This window comes from Amblyomma americanum, chromosome 2 (assembly GCF_052857255.1).
Source record: "Amblyomma americanum isolate KBUSLIRL-KWMA chromosome 2, ASM5285725v1, whole genome shotgun sequence".
NCBI classification, from domain to species: domain Eukaryota; kingdom Metazoa; phylum Arthropoda; class Arachnida; order Ixodida; family Ixodidae; genus Amblyomma; species Amblyomma americanum.
The window spans coordinates 174,081,140-174,104,706 of NC_135498.1; the positions used below are offsets into that span (position 1 = coordinate 174,081,140).

Below are 23,567 nucleotides of genomic sequence, written 5' to 3' on the forward strand. Positions count from 1 at the left end.
CGAAGCTTGCTGTGCTTTCCCACCACGCAGTTATCACCAGCAGATGCGAGCATTTTGTTTGGAAGCAGCTGGTAGAATAGTGCAGTTTTGTCCACATTGTAATATCTTGAGGGTCATCTTCTTCCATGAGGTCATTCAGGTTGTTCTACCTCCAATCGCTGCAGGCCGTTTCGTCCACTGCAGCGGCCTCGCCAACAACACAATGAAAGGCTAGTCCATGCCTTCTCCGAAAACGGTCAAGCCAGCCATTGCTGCACGCAAACTCTACATTCAGCCGCAGCGCAATTTCTTCTGCTTTTGCAAGCTGGTTCCAGATAAGAATCAAGACGGAGATGTGCGCTCAACGATGCAGTCAAGCGCATGACGGCCTATAATGACGATTCTGCAGACGGCTCGGACTCGACTCTGCGCGTATGACCCGCTGCCGCAAGTACAAGGCAGCTCGCCTGGCCTGTTTTTCCGCACGCTTCATTGATGAAGGTTTGGTTTGATTAATGGGGTTTAACATCCCAAAGTGACTCGGGCTATGAGGGACGCCGCAGTGGAGGGCTCCGGATAATTTCGACCACCTGGGACTCTTTAATGTTCACTGACATCGCACAGTACACGAGCCTCTAGGATTTTGCCTCTATCGAAATGCAACCGCCGCGGCCAGGATCGAACTTGCGGGGTCAGCAGCTGAGCACCATAACCACTGAGCCACCACAGCGGCTTGTTGAAAAAGGCATTACGGAAAGAAACTGTACGGTCATACCAGCATGAAATTATTGTTGAGGCGTTAACAAGATTAGACGTTTCTGTGATCACCAACAGCTAGTTTGAAAGCGCACTGTGGCTTCAGTGCCGAAGACGTTAGGCCTAGCCAGACCGAGCAAACCGTGAGCCAGCAACGTGCTGCCACCCGGTGGGACGCACATCACTACAGAAACCGCGCTGCCAGCTCATTCGCGCCGCACACAAGCATTGTGTTTTTGTTTGCTTTTTGATGTGAATTCCAAGCATAGACGCTGCTGCCTGTTGCTGCGGGGTGACGGCGATTCTAGAGGAAGTCTGAACAGAAAGACATATGGCACTGGCATGGTCATACTGCACACCACAAAACGTCTTCGAAGGGTCAGAGCAGTTATTTCTGATGCATCGCCCAAATCATCCTTTATTTCCTTTCAACCAAAGTTTCAATCAGAGCCAGAGTAGTGGACGCTCTATTGCGCAAATGTATCACTTGTGTGAGAATCTCTATTATGCAACACCCTGATTATGCGATGGTCTCGCACGGTCCCATAAAAGTCGTATAATCGAAGTTCTACTGTATATGGGCATTAACTCAATAATGCTGTCGTGTCATTCCTTTAAGCTGAAGCTTAAGTGTCCCCTCCAGGTTTTTCTTTTTGGATTTTGAAGGTGAGTCGTACCAAATGAAGTATCTATTCAGGCAGCCTATAATCCGTCCCCTTTTTTATCGCTTATATTTTTCTCTGAATATTTCAAATTGGCTCCAAATTGGCAGTTTTTTTGGGGGGGAGAAAAGAAGTGCATTTATTGCACGAGTAAATATGGTAAACGCAGTCAAAATGATGGCAGCTTCCTGTGCTTCCCACAGCTATGGCTGCAGATATAGTAACAGCTACAGTCCTGTCTTGTGGTGGAGTGTTGTGAAGGCACTACTTGCATGCTATTTTTCTTGTTTTGATAAGTTGTCATCATGCTCTATGAATTATTTTTATGTCCTCAAATCTAAGCTGACCTAAGAGTTTCGTATCTCATGTTCTTAAATCTATTGGTCTAGATTCGAATAAGTACAGTATGCATTGTAAGACGTTTTATTGGTGAGAAATTTTCCTTTCGTTGGTCGTAGCTGTGTGGCCATGGAAGATATTGGCTCTGACCATCAGTAGCAAATTTCACAGTTCGAGACAAATATTCCTGTATAGGGGTGTGGATCGGGAAGGTTTAAAGAGAGCATTGCACAGATTACAAAGCATGTAGCAACATGGTTGCAACTGACAATTGAAGGCTCTTTTTTTTTTTTTGAAGAACACATAAATGGCATACTTTAAAACTGCAGGGGACTGTACACAGGAGAACCTTATTAATTCCAAGTCTGTCAGACGCAGAGTCTGCCAGTATAGCACACGCACTATCTAATTCTCTGGAATGGAAGAGAAATTAGGAAATAAATCTGCAGAACTTTGCCGCACACATAATATTTACACAGCGGGAGCTCATTGGGGAGGCAAGGACATGACATCAGAGACTGGCAAAACTCATTTCCCTCCGCCACCTCATATGTCCACAGCCAAACAACTGGCCTGTTTCTGTAGATTGCTTATGAAAATGGCTGTTGATGTCAACACCTGCATCTCATTTTTTCGCTTCGTTTAGCTTATGAAAGCTTCGTTTTCAGTGAAAGTAGCCTCTTTGTAACCTTAGGTTATTGGTTAACGGCAGCTTATCAGTATCCCTCAAGAGTAAAGTATACAACAGCTGTATCTTACTGGTACTTGCCTGTAAGGCAGAAACATAAGAGGCTAACAAAAAGGGTTGGGCTTTCAGAGGTGAAATTCAGAGAGATGACGGGTTTCAGAGATGAAATTTTTTAATTTTTGCCGTAGTGTGAAGAAATTAGGCATGCTTATTGGAAAGTACTCTAAATGATTAAATACAAATTTTCACTTATATACCGTAAAAACCGGACTATAGGTCGGACCGGAATATAGGTCGACCCCCTAACTAACCAATTCTAAAAATGAAAAAGATCTTTTTCAATGGGAAAAGTACCGAATGGGAAAGTCCTTACTTTGAAACAAATGCGACTAGAGAGGTTGCACAATGGTGACAGTATTTAATTTCATTTAAATGCTGCTTGTATGTACAGCCGGCAAATTTTTTAACAATATCGCGCACCAATCGGCCCGCGTGTGTGTTTCTGGCACAGGCAAGTACGGCGCCGTAGAGCAAAGCCCTCCTCTTGCTGAATCGCCGCAACCAGGATGGCGAGCCTTTGAATTGCACCCTCGTGAGTCTAGAGGCACGCGCGATCTCTGCCGCTTTCACGCGGATGCATTCGGCAGTCACAGGCAGCGATCTTGCTCGCAGCGCAACGTTTCCTTCCTATTCTCGATACACTACGGTCTGCCCACGAAATGATGTTTTCTTCTGGTTGCTGCAAGCTGTAATACGCAGCTTCTGCCTCCGCCAGTACTGAATGCTCTTTTTGGATACTCCAAATTCGCGCTGTGCGGCCAGGTTCCCGTGAGCTTCCTCGTACTCAATCGTGTTTTTCTTGAAGGCGACGGTAAATTGCCGTTAGCTTCCGCTATGCATCTACTGAAACGCAAAATGGCGGCACTGCTGCTGATGGCGATGGTGATGGAGGCTGTTGACTTCAGCCACCCATTGTTGCAAGACTTCCGTATTTTTTCCGCCAATGACCGGAATATAAGACGGGGGTCGACTTTTCACCATAGTTTTTTGAAAAAAAAGTTCGACCTATATTCCGGTTTTTACGGTACCTTCAGTAGTTCTGACATTTAATATCTTTATTTGCTTCATTGCTTTACCAAAGTTCTAGAAAGCTTGGCATGAAAACAAAACGTTTTAGAAGCCTAGAGTTGCTCTTAAATTTTAACTAAAGGAATGGCTCATGCTGTGACATTCTCCAAATATTTTTGTCAACGTGATTGTTTCGTACACAGAGCATTAATCAGTGCTTACATTGTGCACCCATTATTGTCATGTCAAAGTAGTTGCAAAGTAAAAAAACTGAGTACAAAAATATACGAACGTCACTGCAGAAAGAATTTATCAAGAAATAAGATGCAACTGACAGTGTGAAAATTCATCAAGCAATTGTTGTGCTACGCTTCCCGCAAACAGAACAGTCGGGTCAAAAAACACTTCCGAGAAAACTGGCATTTTCATGGATGTTTCAGCCAGCTTTTTGCTACTAACGGTCTCAAAACCATTTTTTAAAGTCACTTCTGGGTTGGTTTCAGGGAAAATTTTTTTGGCGTGTGATTAAAAAAACCTTATAGATATGAAATCTGATATATTCTAAAATTAAATTTTTTTTCAAGATTTGCACGATTTGATAGCTGCGTCCCCCCCTTAAACCTTCTATTTTCTGAGAAATAATAGAACTAATTGAAGTGAAACCTAATAGGGTAACACATTCAAATCACAATGAGACCACTTTCATGGAAAATGGAGCTTTAATAATTTGAAAGAGTTAAACACAAGTGACACCATCAGTCGAATTTCGCATGTGAATGCATGCACCAACACCAATTCTTTGGTGCAAAAACCCAGAGGCTACTGTACACTGCCACGGACTTGAAAATGGTGGGAGCCCATCCTTCTGCATAAGGACATCAAGAGCTTGAGTGGACTGGCGGAACGATATTTAAATTGAATTTTCTCCACCATAAATGCATCTTTTGCGGCCGGAGCAATGTCAACGTAAACAGAAAAATCCGGAGACTCAATTTTATTGACAACAATAATTGGAGGGAGTTCATCCTCAGCGTACATTTAAACTAAGGACCGTGAAGCCAGCTATGGAAAGGTGAAAAATGATAGGTCCATAAGTTAAGAGACAAGAAGAAGGCAGAGTGGGTAAACAAATAAACGCAGGTTAGTGACACTCTTGTTAAAATCAAGAAGAAATTGGCTCGGGCAAGGCTAAACAACTGATGGCCGTTATGGGTAACGGATTGGATACCAAAGAAGGCAAGCGCAGCGGGGGCCAGCAAAAACTCAGATGGGTGGATGAGATTGAAAGACTATAGACACCATATTTTTTCTTGTGCATTTTATTCTTTCAAATGATGCATTAGGCATTGGTATACATGGAGCACCCCGTTATATTTGCCTACGACTGCTAAATAATTTATAATAGAATTTCTTCTTGATGCTGTTTCGATTTCATCAACTGAAGTATGGCCATGACGTGTAGTTGAACTTTAGGTTACATGGGACACAAAAAAAACTGCAATCGAACTGCTGATATATCGTTTGTTATGATTCTAGCTCTTGAAGCAGGCTGGTTTAAGTGCTGCAGTTAGTTAAAACTACGTATCAGCATTTATAATGTATTGTTCTGTGCCTCATGGTAACCTAAAGTTTGGTTGATGAAACCGAAACAGCATGAGAAGAAATTCAGTTACAAATTATTTAGTGGTCTTAGGCAATTACCATGTGGGGATCCATGTATTTTAATGTCTAATGCATCACTTTAAAGAAGAAAAAATTCAATAAAATTAGGTGTCTGTAGTCATTTAATATGTTTGCTGGTGGCCGCAGCTGGCACGTGAGAAGGTTAATTAGAGACTTGGGAGAGGCCTTTCTTCCACAGTGGACTTAGGCTGATGATGGGGAATCTATTAATATTGGCCAACTTATTCTCCTCGGTGTCTCTTTAACTGCTGCTTCTTTTGCCACATGCCACATCATGCACTGTTCCTCAAGCTGACCTCATTCTTCACGTTATGCAGGTCATGCGTTCCATGAGCCAAGCGGCAGCTGTTTTGTTCCAGCCAACCTTCGCAGCATTCAGCGCCGCTGCCTGCAGTGCACCCAAGGCTGGCTGCTGAGCACTTCAGCTGAAACCGTGTCCGCGCATAAGCGTCCAGCACTGTAGCAGTGCGACCTGACTGCTGCAGAGAACTGCCACCCACATTTTTTTTTGTGCCACTGACTGATCAACAGTTTTTGGAGTGTTGTTGCACAAGCGAGCTGGTAACGCCACAGCTTTGTATGTTTTTTGTTTATTTCCTTCAATGCCTGACATGTAAATGCGTGTTTTACATCTTGTCTTGCTTAGCTGCAGTTTTAAATATGCCACTCTTTCATATAGTTCTGTGAAAAAGTATTGCTTTTCCTAATCTTTGGCTGCTTCATTTTCGATGCAGCCCATCTTCGTAGGTGTGTCTATGTATGCGCACAACCATACACTTATTTACGAATGAATCTCTGTGTTCAACAACCATGTTTGCATTTGTCAGTCTAAACGCGAATGTGGGCTGACGTAGTGAAAGGAAATGTGTGCTTGAAAAGGGGATAATGCAAGGCAAAGCAGTCCGAGAGATCCTAATTTATTGCTTTACAATTCCGACTACATTCCGCACACTGTTTCAGAACCAAGCACCACTGCTGTGTTCTCAAGGCTCCCCTCATCTCTCTTTTTGGAGATAACTTAGCCCAATTTTTAGTTTTAGCTCGTTTATTCCATCTTTTTCGCCATGTCTCAACATTCTGACCTTCCAATCTGCGTGGAGCTTGACATTTCACGCTGCATGCATGAGTATACACAAAATTAACGACTTGCTGCCATTAAGAATCAGAAGTGATGTGGCCAACACAGTGTTGTCATCTGTGTTTGCTTTTGTGGTCTGTACAGTATTGACGAGAAACAAACTGTAAACATCTAAGCATGCTGTGAAGAAATGTGCTGCGAAGTGACGTGTTAGTTATGGTTGAAGGTCTTGTTCAAGATTTGTTGGTTTGGGGTTGTCAGCATGCTCAGCTCCCCTTCCACTTCACTAAGTGCAGCAGCACTCGTCTTGCGAAATTGACTCGTTTGTTGATACACTGCATTCTTTATGCTTCTAGGCCGCAACTTAATTTCTGTTTGCTGTAATCTTTGTATACCATTCCTGTTTATTTTTTATTTAGTCTTTTAAGACCTTAGTGTAGTGTACAGCTGTTGCTAGAGTTGATGACTTGTACCTCTCCAGTCATGCCACTAAGGTGACCATTTAAGTTTCATGCACAGTCCTTGCAAAGAATTTGGGAGCAGCTGATGAGAGCACTGCTGTTTGATGATCTGGAAGGGGAGCTCGGACTGGCAACTGTCGTGTTAGTGTTTTATAAGGAGGACTGGCATTTAGTGACTGTTGCATGCGTCTTCTATCGTTTGTTGTGTGGTCACGTTTCCCTCCCGTTATGTTGTTGCAACTGCCATTTTCGTTGGGGACATTTCCTTTCAAAGTGCGCGGCAGTATTGATAAGTGTGAGGAGGCTTTGCGACAGTTGATTGTGATGAATCCACCATTTTTGAATTTTTTCAGGCGATGAGATGCGTCGCTTTGAATGATGTTGAAGGAGAAGTTGCTTGGCACCTGCAGCATCTTTCTATTCTTGGCTCTTCTGTGTCATGCGAGCACTATTCTGGAGACAAAAACAACCCAAGGAAGCAAAGTTAATTGTTGAGGTGAATTGGATAAGTGAATGGTTATTTTTCCTTGTGGCACCTGCATTATGTCCTCAAAGTTGTACTTACATCTTTTTTGAACCCAAAATGATTAGCTTTATGGGTGATCACTTCCCCACTTACTAACGTCCTTTGTTTATGGGACACCTTCCTACCTCTGGTTACTCTGTATACTCCAACAGCGTGTGGACTCTCTGTAAAACTTTCTAAGTTATAGTATGTTCAGGGTTGTCAGCATCTGCTGATGCTTTCTGGACACTTTTGTGCTTTTAGAGTGATTTTTTTTGCATACAAATTATGAATAAATGGATTAAGTAATTCCCTAAACTTGAAGAGAAAATGGCAACAGTATAAAGCCCTAATGGTGCGATGTTAATGCATTGTTAATGTAAATCTCTCCTGTACCAGTGCTGCGGCACTAATGCATGTATGCTGGCACCAAGCATATATTACTCAGGTTGGTGACGTCATTTGCACCTTAGGCCTGCTTGCCAAAAAAAGGCTCAGGAGGAAAAGTGCTAGGCTGTTGCTCTAAGCAGGTGGAAGCGCCAAATCATGGCTTGGCACTCCTGTTGTGAAACTGTCTGAATAGCTGATGTTGGGGCAGCCTATTATGACTTCATTACTAGTTGGCAGAGAAAAAAAGGAAGGTATTTTATACATCCAGCATTTTCTAGACAGTCTGCAATGGAGCCCTCTTCACTGGTGTCTCTTGAAATGCTGGACTCTTTGGCTGTCTGCTCTCTGCCTGGGCTTTACTGTAGTGATCCTCCTCAAGCTATACCAAAGAACCCACAGGACTGTTGCTTTAGCTGCTGTCCTGTGCTGCGCATGGCTACCTGTATATGAGATTAAACTGTGCTCACAAATGCTGGCATTGTGCTCAAGAGATAAGAAATTTCTTTAATGAAAAATAAGCAGGTAGGGAGCGAGGGCATTCAAGGCATTGGTTCCCTGATGGCTAGCTGCTTCAGCAACACTGTCAACATTCAAGACATGACTGCGTTTGAACGCTGAACACACAGATGGCAACAAGTGGCATCTAGACACTTTCGTGCACCATGAGTAGCGACGGTCTACCTGACCATGTGAGGGCCCAGTAAGTGTGTGGTTGCTGATGGCGGCCCTTGGTTGGATTTGTGGGTCGGCTGTGGCATGCAAGCTCTGCAGGTGGGATGCACTGAGCGCCTCATCTGCTCCAACTGTATTATTTTACATGTGTGCATAAGGAGCAAATTTACGTTAAAGCAGTTAGGCTTTTTTTTTATTTAGTGCCAAAGTATGAGGCTGCATGTTGAAGCTGAGCTCTGGTTCTTGTAAATAAATATGACAAATCACCCACTGTGTCTTGCCTATTTTGCTGTCTGCAGTTGCATTAATGGTGAGCATCTTCTGCAATAAGAAGTCCAGTGGGTTGTGTGTGGGCTTTGGAGGTATATGTGGGCACTGTCGGTATCGTCTGTCAGCTATCACTCACATTTTCGTTCAAGGGCTGTACATTGATTCTCCAAGCAGTTGGTGCTAAGTTTTGAGGGTAGACAAATGGCAAAGTTTTTGAGGTGGGCCAACTGCCAAATTTTGGGGATCCTTTGACATTTTAAATTAACTGCTCTCTGCCAACTGCCAAATTTTTGTAGCTATTCGGAACGTAAAATTGCTGTGGGTTCACGTGACCCGGATGACGTCACCTCAAGATTGATTTATCGGAATTTCGTCACGGAGAAACCGGGTGTTTTTTCAAGAGAACGTATATGATATCGCATTTAAAAATGCTGCTATAAATTGAAAATTTCTTGAACGGAAATTGCGCAGTAACTGTTTCGCATCTCAGTGGACACCGAAACTGTGCCGTAAGAGGAGATAAAGGAGGGCACAAAAAAAGGAGGAAAGGTGCCGTAGTGGCTCGCATCTGAAGCTTTTAGTCGGCTTTGGTGAATGTTAGGCGGAAGCCATACTAGCCCCGATACGGGAAAAGCTAGCGGCGAGTGCATGTTAGTGTGTGTGTACTCGCAGGTGGTAGAGAAAACCCCACCGATGGCAAGAAAATAGGGCGACGTCTCCAAGCAGGATGCGCAGAGCGTCTAGCACTGCAATTTCAGGCACATACACACACACACACTCCGTTTTTCCGCCCTTATATACCCCCCACTTGTAGACTTAAATGTGGCACCAGTTTTCCAGTCATGTGTACCAAAATTGTGACGCAACCGTTCGTCATACAGCGTTCCGGGGGATGGCATGGCATTTTACATAGCATGTAGCTTACATATTTGCTAGTGAAGTTGGAGGGTACTTACAAGCATTTGAATCGGCGAGATATGCTCCTTCAGTGTATGCCTTCCCAACTGTACCTCCTCCCTGAAGGCGCTGTATAGGTGTCGACCGAGATGTGAGTTATTGCGCCATTTCCTTTCCTCGAAAACCAATTTTTGCATTAAAATTGTGAGGCAACCGTTCGTCGGACACAGTTGCAGGTGTTGTCATACGATTTCTCGTTGCATTGGCATACCTTTCTTAAGTTGGAGGCTAGCTCGCGACAGGTATTGGAAGTGTTTTAAAACGAAAGCTTTACTGGCCGCGAGCTCGCGATTTTGCCGTGGCGGTGCTCTGAGGAGGCACGTGACGTCACAACACATGCGGAGCCAAACCGGTCTGGTCGGCGGCGGCTGGCGCGCTCTGCGCGAAGTAGGGTCATGCTCCAAGTTTCCGCCAGTGCGTCAGAGCCGCCGAACACGCCGGCGGTCAAGCGCAGTTGGAGTATACAGCGTCTTGCTTTGGCCGACGTGACGTCGCCGTGCAGCGTGCGCGTTATGCCGCAGTACAAACGAGCCTTAACAGAGCCTGCGCTTAACCGCTAACCAACGTATTCGGTGGCGGCATCTATGGGAGCCACAAACCCCCCACACACCCACTGAATAAAAGAAAAAAAAGCCTATGCCGAGGCTCGGAATCGAACCAAGGCCTTTGGCGTTTGATGCGGAGACGCTAGCACTCTGCCACGACGGTTTTTTTTTTCTTTATTGCATAGAAATAGTGCAGAAAAGAAAAGTCTAAGCACGCTTACACCACAAAACACCAGGTCACCGTACCCCTGCAAGACCCCTCCTTTTAAAACATCAAAGGTCTGTGAGGCACACACGTGCATCCAGAGAGGGTAGCCAGCTAGGTGGCTTTTATAGGGCATATACTCCCCGCACCACAGCCACGACGGCTCAAGCGTTAACCATGAATAAAAGCGCATCTAGTGAATGCACTCTTCCAATGCAGAAGTCTCTGTGCTTTCGCTACGTATATCCTGGCCTAACAGAGCTAGGCCATCAGCAATTTTTTTATCTAAAAAAATTTTTTCCATCCATCCAAGTGCAGTCATAGAACCCTAGCCACTCAGCCATTGCGGCGGGTGGTACTCTCTAATTTGCTTTGTGTAAGCGGGTCCAAGATTTTTTCTCTACTTTTCTACAGACGTTTCATAATGCTACAAGAGGTGTCGCCATCTTTTGTCCCATTATCAAGTTGCCAACATCCGCCTTCTGGCCGCTGCCGGCGCTCTATCTACGTATCCCAGCGTGTAAGGAACTCGCAAAGAAAGTAACGTGAGCATGAACTCGGGGCAACGTGCTACCATGGCCAAAAAATGTTCGGTCAGACTTTGTCAAAAGATGCGAGGCCCATATTTGATGATAGACATGTACCACCGGAAGCACGCTTAACACGAACGTTCGAGAGTGCATCCTGCATTGACATTAGAGCCGCTGAGAGCTGGGTAAAATTGAAAAATTGGTTTGTGGGGAAAGGAAACGGCGCAGTATGTCTCAAATATCGGCGGACACCTTAACCGTGCCGTTAGTAGTAGTGGTAGTGGTTTATTAAAACAATAAAAAGGAAGGAAAAGATTTTTGCCAGCCCCGGCATCTGCCATCGATACTGAAGCACCTGAGCTGGGGCAGCCGAAATACATGGTAGCAGGCAGAATGGAGAAATGGAATGAAAGAGATCAGGGGACAGGAAGAGAGGATGGGGGCAGAGGTAATATACACAAAAACTATTTGCACAATAAGGATTATGTACAGGTTGCGCGAGTGAATAGTTCATGATGAAGCAAAGCGCCGTAAGGGAAGTGGTATAAAGGAGGGAATAAGAGAAGAAATTAATAGGTGCCTTAGTGGAGGGCTCCAGCATAATTTTAACCGCCTGGGTATCTTTAACATGCACTGACATCGCACAGCACACGGGCGCCTTGGCGTTTCGCCTCCATCGGAACGCGGCCGCCGCGGTCGGGTTCGAACCCGGGTACTCCAGATCAGTATAGCCGAGCGCCTAACCATGCACTGAGCCACCGCAGCGGGAGCTGAGAGCTGGGTATGCGTTCGTCTAGAGAGACGTTAGTCAGCCTTGCTCAGCCCCCTTGCGGGAACCGGAAGCAAGCGGTGACGTTTACAGCAGTCGTCAATAATTTCGTGGAACCGCAGAAGCGGTTGCCTAGCATGCTCTGAGCCAGAAGAGCTGGGGTGAGGTGCCCGGTGGGTAAGCTCTCGGGCGGCCGCGTCAGCGGTCTCATTACTCTCAGACCCTGGTGGCCAGGTGCCTAATGACGCGTTTGGGGCTGAGGTTGGCATACCGAGAAGCCTGCAGAGCAATACTCTAATGTGTCCCGCAATCGCCAAACAATTTGATCCTCAATTCGACGGGCAGTGCCCACACTTAGCAACTACTATATCGTCTTCCATTTCTCTTTTTGCCGATGACTGTTATTTACCGCGAAATTAATGATGATAATGATGTATCTGTTCTTCAGTCAGATATTAACAAGGTACTGGATTGGTGCAACCTGTCGAATATGAAGCTAAACATTGCTAAATGCAACCATTTGCCCATTTCTCGTCCATCTACTGCACACACTACCTACTGCACTAATGACATCACTCTTGAATCTGTGTCGTCTTATAAATATCTGGGTGTTCACGTCTCTTCTAACCTGTCTTGGAAAAGCTCGTAATGATTACATTATAAATAACGCCAACCGCATCCTTGGATACCTTCGCAGAAATTTTTCATGTGCACCGAGTTCATTAAAACTATTACTAAAGCATTGGACCGCTCTAAATTAGAATATTCCTAATCGGTGTTGAACCCTGGGGTTGAATCTCTCATTTCTTTCTTAGAATCAGTTCAAAACTGCGGTTGTAGTTTCATACTTTCCAGCTATCATCGTACAAGTAGAGTAACTGCCATGAAAGCTAACCTTTCCCTGCCGCTTCTTTCCCATTATGTGCTTTTCACAAAATTTATCATAATCATTATCTTAACGAGAAGTTCTTAAAAAGACCACCGTACATTTCAGCACGCATTGATCACCGCCACAAAGTTGGATCCCTCCTTGTCGCACCAGATGTTTTCACAAGATGTTTTCACAATACCAACGCATTGCCTCCGCGATGAATCTGTTGATGCAGATGTGCTTGCCCAACGTAAACTCTCGGACTTACTCCTGGCACAATCAAGGGCGCTGGTATAAAGCGAATGTGGCGTAAAGCTATATGAGTTCCCTTAATTCCCACCACCTAGTAGATGCTACAGGAGGTAGGCATTCCCAACTGGACAACAGTGAATAACCAATACTACTGCAGCTTCGCTCTCGAACGTGTGCTATTAGGCACTTCAGCAAAGCAAGCGTGTGCTCAGGAACTGCTCTTGTTGAAACGGACAAGCAAGCATCTCCTGCTCCACTCATAGGAACACCGGCATACGAAATGACAACAGCACAACAGAGCACACTGGCTCATTCTTAAGTTGTCAACAAGAGCTGTTGTGAAGTTTTGCGACTTAAAACACACCCATAACAGGCGCATGTTTCCCTGTAATTTTGGAGCATGCATCAAGGAACTAAACATTTATGACATTTAGCATTTCTCCGCACCACCTGAAACTACTCCTCGTCCTCAAGCATTCTTTCAGACAACATGAGATGTCCAAGAACAATGCAGGCAATTAAGTCTCATTCCTACTACCACTAGGTTCATCGTTCAGACTCCTTTAATGCCTGACCTCATGATACGTTATCTTCTCGCCAGTTACCCTCGTTCTGAACTCCAAGCAGCGCAGGGATGAAGGCAGACGCTATGACAGTAAATATTAGCACCTAGATAGGGGCAACTGGGGCTTAGAAGCGGACCCTTCCTCCACATCCGTGCCGGAGTGATGGATGGCTACTGCGTGAGGTCTGGGGCAGTTTTTGAAAACGGTTCGTTTGTCCAGCTGCGTACATAGCTGACTGAGAGCGTTATCCATCTTGACCCAAATAATGATAAAGAGCATGAGGAAGCTGCAGGTTTCTCGTTAAATTGACGATGAAATTGAGGCATAAAGGGGATGTTAGCGTGCACTATGGCAAAAATGTTCTTTGATTCTTAGCTTGTATTTTTACATACAAAGCGGTCCTAATAAGCCCCTGCTTTATTCCAGAGGTGTGTAGTGTCCGAAGACAAAGGCCTATCAAAACAACCGAGAGATTACCGAAACCCAAGAGGTTTGCAAAACGCCGTAAAGTGTCGGGAGTGGTGAATGCTCCTACAAAAAATGATTAGCTGGCGCCATCTCGTGGCTTACGAAATAAACAGTTGCGGCCGCGAGTCCTCCCTGAGCACGCTACCCCGTATTCCAGTGCACTATAGTTGTAATGAGAAGATGCATTTTTTCTTCTCGAAGCCTACAAGACACTGTTTAGCTTCCTGAGAGCGACTGGCTTGAGGAATCAGTTGTTGTTGTTGTTGTTAGCCTATCAAAAGATGGCACATACCCACACTGGGGGATCGGCCAAGAATCGGGTGGCTATTCACCTGAACGCAGTTAACAAAAAGGAAAAGCACGTGGGAGCGCAACACCGGTGAATTTTTCGTCACGAACAGAAAAGGGATGAGTGTTTTGATTGTAAGAGTAATAATAGAGAGGGATTAAATATTAATGATTTAGTCAAAATGTAATAATTGATAGAAAAGAAAAGGTTGGAACACTTAGCAAGGCAGTCGATGAGATTCCATCATGAAATTTAGAACAGCGGTACAAACAGATCTGTGGCTGAACCCAAATGTGGTGGCGCCGAATGATAGCAAGAGCGGGCTGCTCAAACTAAGGCCAAGATGCTGCAAGGGCTCCTCCAGCAACCGTTTTCTCAGAGAGTTGAATCGGCGACAATACAGCCAAAAATGTTCAATAGATTCAGGCTCACGGCAAAATGCACAAAGGGGAGAGAGCGCCAAACCCGACTTGTGTAAATAGAAATTTAGAGGGGGGATGCGGCAGCGCAGCCTCGTCAGTGATACTTCAAGCTGCCGAGAGCAACAAATTTTCCTGTTCCAATAATATTTAAGGTGCTCATAATCCGCCGATGTTAAAAGTGATGTGTCTTGCGTGCTTAAAAACGCACGTCGCCGAAATCTAGATGCTGTAATATAGGCTGTAGCCGGGATGATTGGCAACACGGGGCCGCTGAGGGAAGCCTTTGCGAGATTATCAGCAATCTCATTTACTGTCACACTGCTGTGACCGGGAACCCATACTAAATGAACAAGGCTCAAATGCGGAGGAAGTAGGGATAAGAAAGTTGATAAAATGGGACCGTCAACATGTGCAGCGAGGGACGAACACAAAGATAAAGAATCAGTAATTACTGCAACAGCTGTAATAGAGGGGTCTAGCTTGCGTAGAGCAAGTACAACTGCTAGAAGCTCTGCTTGAAAAATATGGGTGAAATCTGGAAGGCGCAGAGAAAAAGACCAGTCTAAATGCGAGCAAAATATTCCCACACCTGCTTTTTCATTGCATTGCGATGCATCAGTGGCTATTGCTATATCTGTAGGTAGCTAGGGTCCTCAGATGATCTTCTAGAAGACAATTTAGAATACTCGGTGGCAAAAGTTTTGCATTTTTGGGGAATATGTCGTCGAAAACAATGTGGATAGCGGGCCCATTGCGAAGCGCAGGAAGGATGTCATAAATGTTTACATCTAAAGGCTGAAGTAATCTTTGCACAAACACTACCTGAGGGGAATTGAAACGAGACCAGGGGACACCAAAAAAGGAGGTCGGCTGAGAACAGAAAATGCTTTGGGAACGGTGGAAATGGGATTCATAGATCCTGAAGTAAGTTTGCACAGTTAAAAATTGAAGTCGTGATAAGAGAGACGGAATGCGGGCTTCAAGGTACAGCACATTGATAGCCACAAATTTTGGAAGGCCGAGGCACATGCGAAGTGCTTCCCTCTCTAAAAGGACGAGAGGGCGAAGTTTATATGTAGCCGAGCCTGAAAACAACACTGATCCAAATTCTAAAATTGGCCTGACATACATTATGTAGATCATTAATAGCGCATCTCTGCGCATGCCGTACCGGTGATGACATAATCTCCGTAACATACCCACGGCACGAGCCCCTTTCGCCGCGACATGGTCAATGTGAGGTCGCCAGGTGAGTTTGTTGTCATAAATGACCCCTCGGTATTTTAGGGATTGAACCTGCGGTATTATTTTTAACTGGCAAGTGAGAGAGACCACTACAGGAGTGAATAGAGGGAAAACAAGAGTGGCGCACTTGCCAACATTTAACTTCAGGTGTAATGCGCTGAACCAGTGCTCAAGTGTATGCAAATATGACTTCAACAGACCATACAGAGAATGTATATCCGGCGCAGCAGCAAAAAACGCAATGTCGTCCGCATAGACGTAAGTGAGTACATGGCGGTGGAGAGGAATTGAGCTTAACAGAATATTAAAGAGCACAGGAGAAAGAACAGCTCCTTGCGGTACACCTCGCGTTTGTCTGTACCTCTCTGAATGAACACCTTATGGACGCAAAAGAATTCTCTGTTATGAAGAAATGCAGATATCGATGCAACTATATAATCTGGAAATTGAAGAGACTGTAGCCTATGTATCAGGATGGAGTGTTCTACACTGTCGTAAGCTTTGGCGACATCTAACGTAACCAAAGCCGCGACCAGGCGTTGACGACGAGCAAGGAGAATTCTGCTCTCAAGATCAGCATGTACATTCCATATCGAACACCGTGGCCGGAAACCGAGTTGGCACGGGCTGAGTATACTTTTGCGGTCTACAATGGCTGACACCCGAATTAGTAACACCCTTTCTATCAACTTTACCACGTTTGATGTTAAAGAAATTGGCCTAATATTATCCAATTCATAGCCTCCACCCTGATTTTTAAGTAAAGGGATCACCTTGGACAGCTTCCACTCAGAAGGTATCCAAGCGTGTTTGAGAGAGTAGTTTACTAGGTGCAATAAGGAGTTGGGAGACTCTTCAAATAGAATCTTGAGCATCTTTGTGGTAACACCATCAGGACCAGGAGCAGCAGCTGGCAATCTCTGGACAACTTGTGAAAGCTCTGATAGATTTACTTGTGAGGCATTATAATTTGGCACGACTGGTGCAAACAACAATGGTCGCAAAGGTAGTAAAGACGAGAATTGCTTTTGCAGGCCTGTGGCTATTAATTCAACCGCCTGGATAGCTTCTACAGGTGACATAACTAATGGCTGAAAATTATGAGAGGACATGAGCTGTTTCCTAGACCGTAGAAAACCGAATAGTGCACGTCGGTTGCCCGCCTTTGAAAGATAATCGAAGTGTTCTGAGTCATATTTTTCCTTTGCGCGAGAAACTGTGCGTTTAAAGGTGGCTGCAATAAATTTATAATCACTCCGGTTATTCGGACATTGTTTATGAAGAAGCTTTTTCCATGCTGCCTTCCTCCGCCTGTAATCTCTTGTACAGTCCGCATTCCGCCAGTTAGAATTCCCTTTTGTTGGCCTCACCAGGAACTCCGACTTTTTACGGCTTTCCTCAATAGCCAGACATATGCTTGCTGACTGGTGGACCTCAGCGATGTTAGACACTGGAGCAAGGGCAGAGCGCAACGCCGTCTGAAATCTGTCATAATTTACATGTGACCGCAACTGAGAAGACGCTGGAGTAACACGACATATGATATCAAAATGAATAGGTATATGATCACTTGAGGTGCCGCTATCAACTGTCGACCAATTCGTTACGCCAATTCCAGGACTAATGAACGTGAGATCTAAAACAGATTGAGTGTGTGAGCGAAGATAAGTGGCCGATCCTGAATTTAAGCACATCAGGTTGTGATCAGAAACCCAGTCCCAAAGGCGCTTGCCTCATGTATTAGTCCTAAAACCCCAAGACACATGGTGAGAATTGAAGTCCCCAGCCACGAGAACTGGGTTTTTACAGTTTACGAGTAAAAAGTCCAGAGGTCTAACATCCTGGACTCCATTGGGGAAATAACAATTTGCTATTGATAATGGAGAGCACCCAGGAAGTACAAAGTCTATTGCCAAAATCTCACAGTCGGGAGACATTTGTTGAAAAGATACCACAACCGTGTGGCAAAATTTTGAAGAGACTAAAGTTAGTAAACCCCCGCCTCTTGACTGGCGGTCTAGGCGAAATGAACGGTAATTTTTGATACGAAAATGTTTGTCGGTTGAAAGCCACGTTTCTTGCAGAATTATGACATCCGGATTAAGCTGAATAGAAAGGCAGTGTAAATCTGTGGAAGCGGAAAGAATAGAGCGACAGTTCCACTGCAGAACTCGCAACGACGCTATGGTTGCGAAAGTCTGGCAGCAGCAACTGCCTGCTCCAAAATGGTATCCTTGGGTTTAGTGCCAAGCTGCTGCTTCTTTGATTTGGGCTAGGTGCCCAGAGAAGACAACGAATGAGACATGGGGGACCCACTGCGCTTAAGAAGCCGCGCATCAGGCTCCACCATCTCGGAATCATACATTATATCAACATCCCTCGAAGTACCCGAGGTAGGTACAGCGTAAGGGTCAGAAGTTTGTTCCTGGGGTTGTGATGCTACTGGAATTGGAGACCGGATAAGAGGAGAGGGAATTGCTGTCGAAAGAGGTGCCAAACTATCCTGCACGGCATGTGTAATCTGAGTCGCTAGAACATTTGTAAGGCACTCCGACACACTTGCGACAATCTTTCTACCATTTTAGACATCGAAGCCTCCACAGCAGCCGCAATTGCCTGGGACAGCGTTGAGTCTAACATGACACCTTGCCGAGCGGTCACACCGGCATAACCGTGGGCACGTTCTTTGACCTCTGAAATAGCGTCACGGCGCGAACAGCGTTTCCTGTCAATTATTTCCAGAATTTGAATTTCCTGAGCTCGAGAGGGACAATTTGAGTAGTTTGCAGAGTGAGCACCACCGCAAAGGCAACACTTCTCATTCTTCTCAGTGCAGGTGCTCGTTGAATGACCATCCCCACAGTTGCAACACCTCAAGTTGGATTTGCAACCGCCAGCGCTATGTCCATAGCGCCAGCAGTGTTTACACTGCAGAGGCCGAGATGATAATAGGTCTACCCGAAAAATTAGAGGCCATGCCTTGATTTCAGAGGGGCAGGAAGTGCTGGCAAAGGTAGCAATCACTGATTCAGTGGGCATCCGCACGTTGTTTACATCCCGGCTACAGCGGTGCACAGCAACAACACCTGCAGCCGACAGAAGCTCAAGAGTCTCTGCCGGAGACAGGGAAGAGTCTACGCCTCGCACAATAGCTTTCGTGCGCGCCAGATGTGAAGGGATGAAGGAGCTTACCCGAAGGGAGGCAAAGGATGAGGAGTTTAGTAAATCTCTTACACAGGCGAGGTCTGGCGATCTGCACAGAATCCCGCCGCGTCCAAACTGGCGAACTTCTGAGATTGACTCATAATGAGAAGTCGCCGACTGGAGAGCAGCCCGAACAGCACCAGGGTTGTTCATCTTGATAGCACCACCATCCTTAGGCACCAGCGCGACAGGGATACTGCCGACACCACTGCGCAAAAAAACTTCCAACGGTAGGAGATCAGTGGACAGAGAAGCCGACCAGAGGGAACTCCCCTGGCCGGGAGACTGGGTGGACATAGCCCGGGCTTACTGCCTTACCGCGCAAAGACGCAGAGAGAAAATGCCACAATCAGCCACCCGAAACTTAGCCGATCGTTCCCAGCAGAGCAGAGCCGTCGGGGCAGCGATGAACACGACGAACGCCACTGTGTAGCCAACCAGAACACCGGTCTGATTAATTGTTGTTGTTGTTGTTGTTGTTGTTGTTGTTGTTGTTGTTGGCCTCACACAATGGCACATACCCACAAGGGGGATTGGCCATAACCAGGCGGTGACTATTTAAATGACCACTTGCATGTGGCAAGCATGGGATGACCTACCAAAATTTGGATTGCACAGTTTTCGTAGCCGAGGTGGTTGCAGGAGGTTAGGGGGGGTCATACAAACTAAAATTTAGGCAAAGAAGGGGTAGGGATTACTATAAGTGGTTGTAAAAACCGAAATACAGAATCCTCCTAATCGATGAGTAGCGACGGCAAAAAAGAAGAAAGTGCTCTATTGTTTCCGGCTCCGCACAATACGGACACAATGGGGAGATCGCCAGACCAGGCCTGTATAGGTAAAAATTTAGTTACGGCACTCGGCAACGAAGCCTCATGAAGGAAACTTCAAGATTGCGCGATCGCCAGACTGAGCTTCTCCATGGGAATAGTAGGTGCTGGAAGTCGTCCAAGGAAGTAAGCGCTGATGCGCCCAATTCGTTCATTACAGTGTACCGTCGAAAGCGTGCCGCCGTGATGTAAGCAGTTGGAAGCGGGTCAACAATCGGTCCACTCAGGGCTGCCTTCGCTAAAGCATCAGCTGATTCATTTAATAGAAGACCCCTGTGCCCAGGAACCCAAAGAAATCGAATTGATGTGATGTGTGGAGGGATCAGGAATTTTAGAATCCGAAAGAGCTGCGATTCAGTGGACGCCGAGAGGGAAGTGCATAAAGATAACGAGTCCGTAATTATTATTACTGCTGATAAAGAAATTGGTACCTTGCGCAGAGCGAGAACCACTGCTAGAAACTCAGCCAGATAGATAGGAGTGAAATCTTGGAGACGGAGATAAAAAGACCAGTCAAGGGACTGGGAGTAAATACCTACACCTGCCTTTTCTGCACACACCGAGCCATCAGTCGCAATTGCAACATGTGAGCTGAAGGTCGACACATAATCCTGCAACATACCATTTAACCATGAGAAAGGCAGTAATTTTGCATTACGTGGATAAATGTCATCGTAGATGATAGACACATTTGCAGGGATGGACCGCACCGGAACAATTTCAGGTATTCGCACGTTGAGTGGGCTCAGCAAAGATTAAACGAAACAGATTTGGGGAGTTTGAAGGCGAGACCATCCGACTGGGTGAACTCCGCTCGCTGCCCTAGGAAGATCAACTCGGATGTATGCTGCTCCGAGTCGCAAAACTTTAAAAACGTTTGTACTGTCAAAAGGCGAAACCTTGCAGTAAGAGACGGCACCCGCGCTTCCAGATACAATGAAGCTGTTTCACTACAGCTGCACTGATTTATTCCCGGCGAATATGCACGTTTTTTGTATTACCCCAGACTAATGTTTAAGTAAACCAGAGCCCCTTATTTATGTAAACCACGAGTATGAGGAGAACGACGACGAAGATGGACTTAGACGAGGAAGAAGACCTGCTCGCGCCCTCGAGCCTACCATTGCGAGAGGTCTTATTAATACGTGCCTTGTTCGACACTTTGCCTGCCCTTCGGCCTCCTTTGTGTTGTCTCCATTCCCCTGGCCTTCTCTATGCGCCACCACGAAGAACGACCTCAGGGGCGGCGAAGCTTTGGGGAGTCGCGCTTGCCGTGCCCAGTCAGCGCTCCGAATTATACACCAAGCCCCATCGCCACAGTGCCTGCGTTCGCGTCGTGCTGCTGTCCACCGCCGGATGCGCCATCTTACTCGGGGTCAGTGGCATGGTCTACACTGCCAGGATGCATGCCGAGCCCATTACGAACGACTCTCACCAGCCTTGGCTCGAGAGACGCGCCCAGCTCGCTAAGTCCATCACGGCCGACGATGGGTGCCGGTCGCAGCTTTGCCAGTGGAACAGGGACTACATCCTCCGAGCCGCCGACGTGACTAAAGACCCGTGCGACGACTTTTACGCCCACGCTTGCAACGCCCAGCGCTGGTTCCGAATGGGTAGCGCGTTGACCAGGCCTTTCGCGGAACTTTCCACCACGCACCTGATGGTCGACATTGAACGGTTCTTTCGCTATTATGTCCAGCTGAAGGGAGAGCCAACCGAAGACAACTTCCTGTCGCGGATGATGTCGATCTACGACGCCTGCCGCAACGACACGGTCCCGAGGGCGAACATCTCGGCTGAGCTCAGAGACATCTTCGAGGTGATCGGGTTGCCCAGTGCGCTGCCCATTCAGGAAATAGCCCAAGGACAGCTGGCGCATGTGGTAGCCGCCGGAGACCGACATATGGCTCTGCATCCGTTGTTCAAGGTCAGGGTGCTGCTTCGAAGGGAATCGAGTGGAGTCGGTGGCTTCGACATTGTGTTGTCGGCTCCGGACACGCTGTACCGTCGCTTTCTCACAAACTTCGTCGACTCAACCGATTCGATGTACGCTGACTTCGTGGCCAAGACACTTAGTCTCTGCACCATGGCGAACACCCGTTCAGCGGCAAGAAAGATAATGCAGCTCGAAAAAAGATTGGAGAGTTTCATGCTGGCCTCGGATGAAGAGCTCATGATGCCTCCCCGAGAGAAGTACGTGTCGCTGGACGAACTATTTTTCACTGACACCTGGGACTGGCCAACCTACTTCAACTCCCTGATCGCCAATGCCAATGGTAGCATCGGAAACGACACGAAGGTCGTTGTGATGGACGCCATATTTTTCCGAAACTTCGGCACAGTGCTTGGAGGTGCCTGGGACGCCATTGTCACGAACTACATGGCCTACAAGGCCGTAGTCGAACTTGCGCCTGTGCTGGGACAAGACGCGGAATACCTGCTCCAGTTCACTCACAGCTACGACGTCCCAGACCTTGGCGAGCGGCAGGCAGCCTGCCTGACGCTAATGGAGAAATTGTTTAGATACGGTACTGGCATCGTTGCCAAGCTTACGCTGGGCAAGGAGTTTGCCACCATGCCGCGAAGCCACATGGACTTACAACTGGGGCATTTGTTCAACGCGTCCATGCACCTGGTCGCCGGCTTGATCGATTCTGGCCGCTCCTGGTTCGACGCCTTCGACAAGGACACGGCGTCGCGAAAATTACGTGCCATGCGATTCGAGTTCGGAGCCCAGTGCAATCTGGTGGAGTACGAGCTCTACCGGCGGAATTCAGTGCAGCTGAATATGACATCCCCATGGCCACTGAAAAATGACGATGGAAAGCACACTGACCACCTGTGGCCTGAACATCCACTCCCGCGCATTGTGTTCGACCTTTACTCTGTGGCTTCGGCTGCATACTGGGACGTCTGGGGCAGTTCAACGTCGCGTGCGTACGATAACCGTTACACTCTTACGGCTTTCCGGCCAGGTTATGAGCTACAGCACACCGGCAACCTTTTGGTTGTGCCGCACGCAACGGTGGCGTTTCTTAGTCAGCTCAGCAACCTCATCCATCCTGTCACGTACGGTGTAGTGGCGGCTAACATGATACGCGGCCTCTTAGAGGCGCTCGCCAGGAGTGGCTCTTCGGTGGACGCCGAGCTTCGCTCCCGCCTCTGGTGGAGCATCGGAAGCTTGGAGGCGTACGAAAACATCAGTACGTGCATCGAATCCCAGCACCAGCCGTATCTTGTTGAAGGCGCTAGGATGCGAACCCTGGAACTGGACTTCCTGGACAATGCAATGGCGTACCCGCTGTTCCGGCTGTACAGAGATGCCGTGACAAGATACGCTGGCGCCAACATGACTGCACCCAGCGGTGTGCGGGCTGCTCCCGACTCACTGACGCTGGACCAAATGTTTTTTTACAACTTCGCGACTGCCCACTGCGACTTCAGGGACGAAGAGTTGTGGAAGCAGCAGCGGAAGTTCCATATTACGCCTGCTCCGTGGCGCGTTAACGTGCCGCTCATGAACCTGCCCGCTTTTGCGGATGCCTTCGGATGCAAACGTGGCTCCCGCATGAACCCAGCTAAAAGGTGCAACGTGTGGAAGTAAAAAAAAAAACAGCCATCTCGCTTGACACTCCAGCTCCGGCCATTCGTTTCTGAAGAATAAAATTATAGGACTGACTTAGATGTTCCGCATGTGATGTGGACAGGCGATAACATGGGCTATCTGGTGCTGCCACGGGGTACACAGAATGCATAAGATGGAGAACAGGTGACCGGCAGGAATGATTACATGACCATGTGCGGAGCCATGTGATCAATTTCTCCCCATACTTTAGAAGCTATTTGAATTTGCACCTTGCTAC

The 23,567-nt window shown here is 46.8% G+C and overlaps 2 protein-coding genes across 5 annotated transcripts in view; both read left to right on the forward strand.

The window, feature by feature from the left end:
• Positions 1-7,686, forward strand: part of LOC144122006 (uncharacterized) — a 182,319-nt gene extending 174,633 nt beyond the window's left edge. For all 4 annotated transcript variants that reach the window (XM_077655504.1, XM_077655506.1, XM_077655505.1 and 1 more), the window contains one exon: positions 5,493-7,686. The gene's annotated coding sequence lies outside the window, so the exon portion shown is untranslated. The remainder of the gene's footprint in view (positions 1-5,492) is intronic.
• A 13,420-nt stretch (positions 7,687-21,106) lies between these two features.
• Positions 21,107-23,308, forward strand: LOC144120239 (neprilysin-2-like). Its single transcript, XM_077652640.1, has one exon. It carries the CDS (start codon positions 21,107-21,109, stop codon positions 23,306-23,308), a length of 2,202 nt encoding a protein of 733 aa, XP_077508766.1.
• Positions 23,309-23,567: the final 259 nt, after the last annotated feature.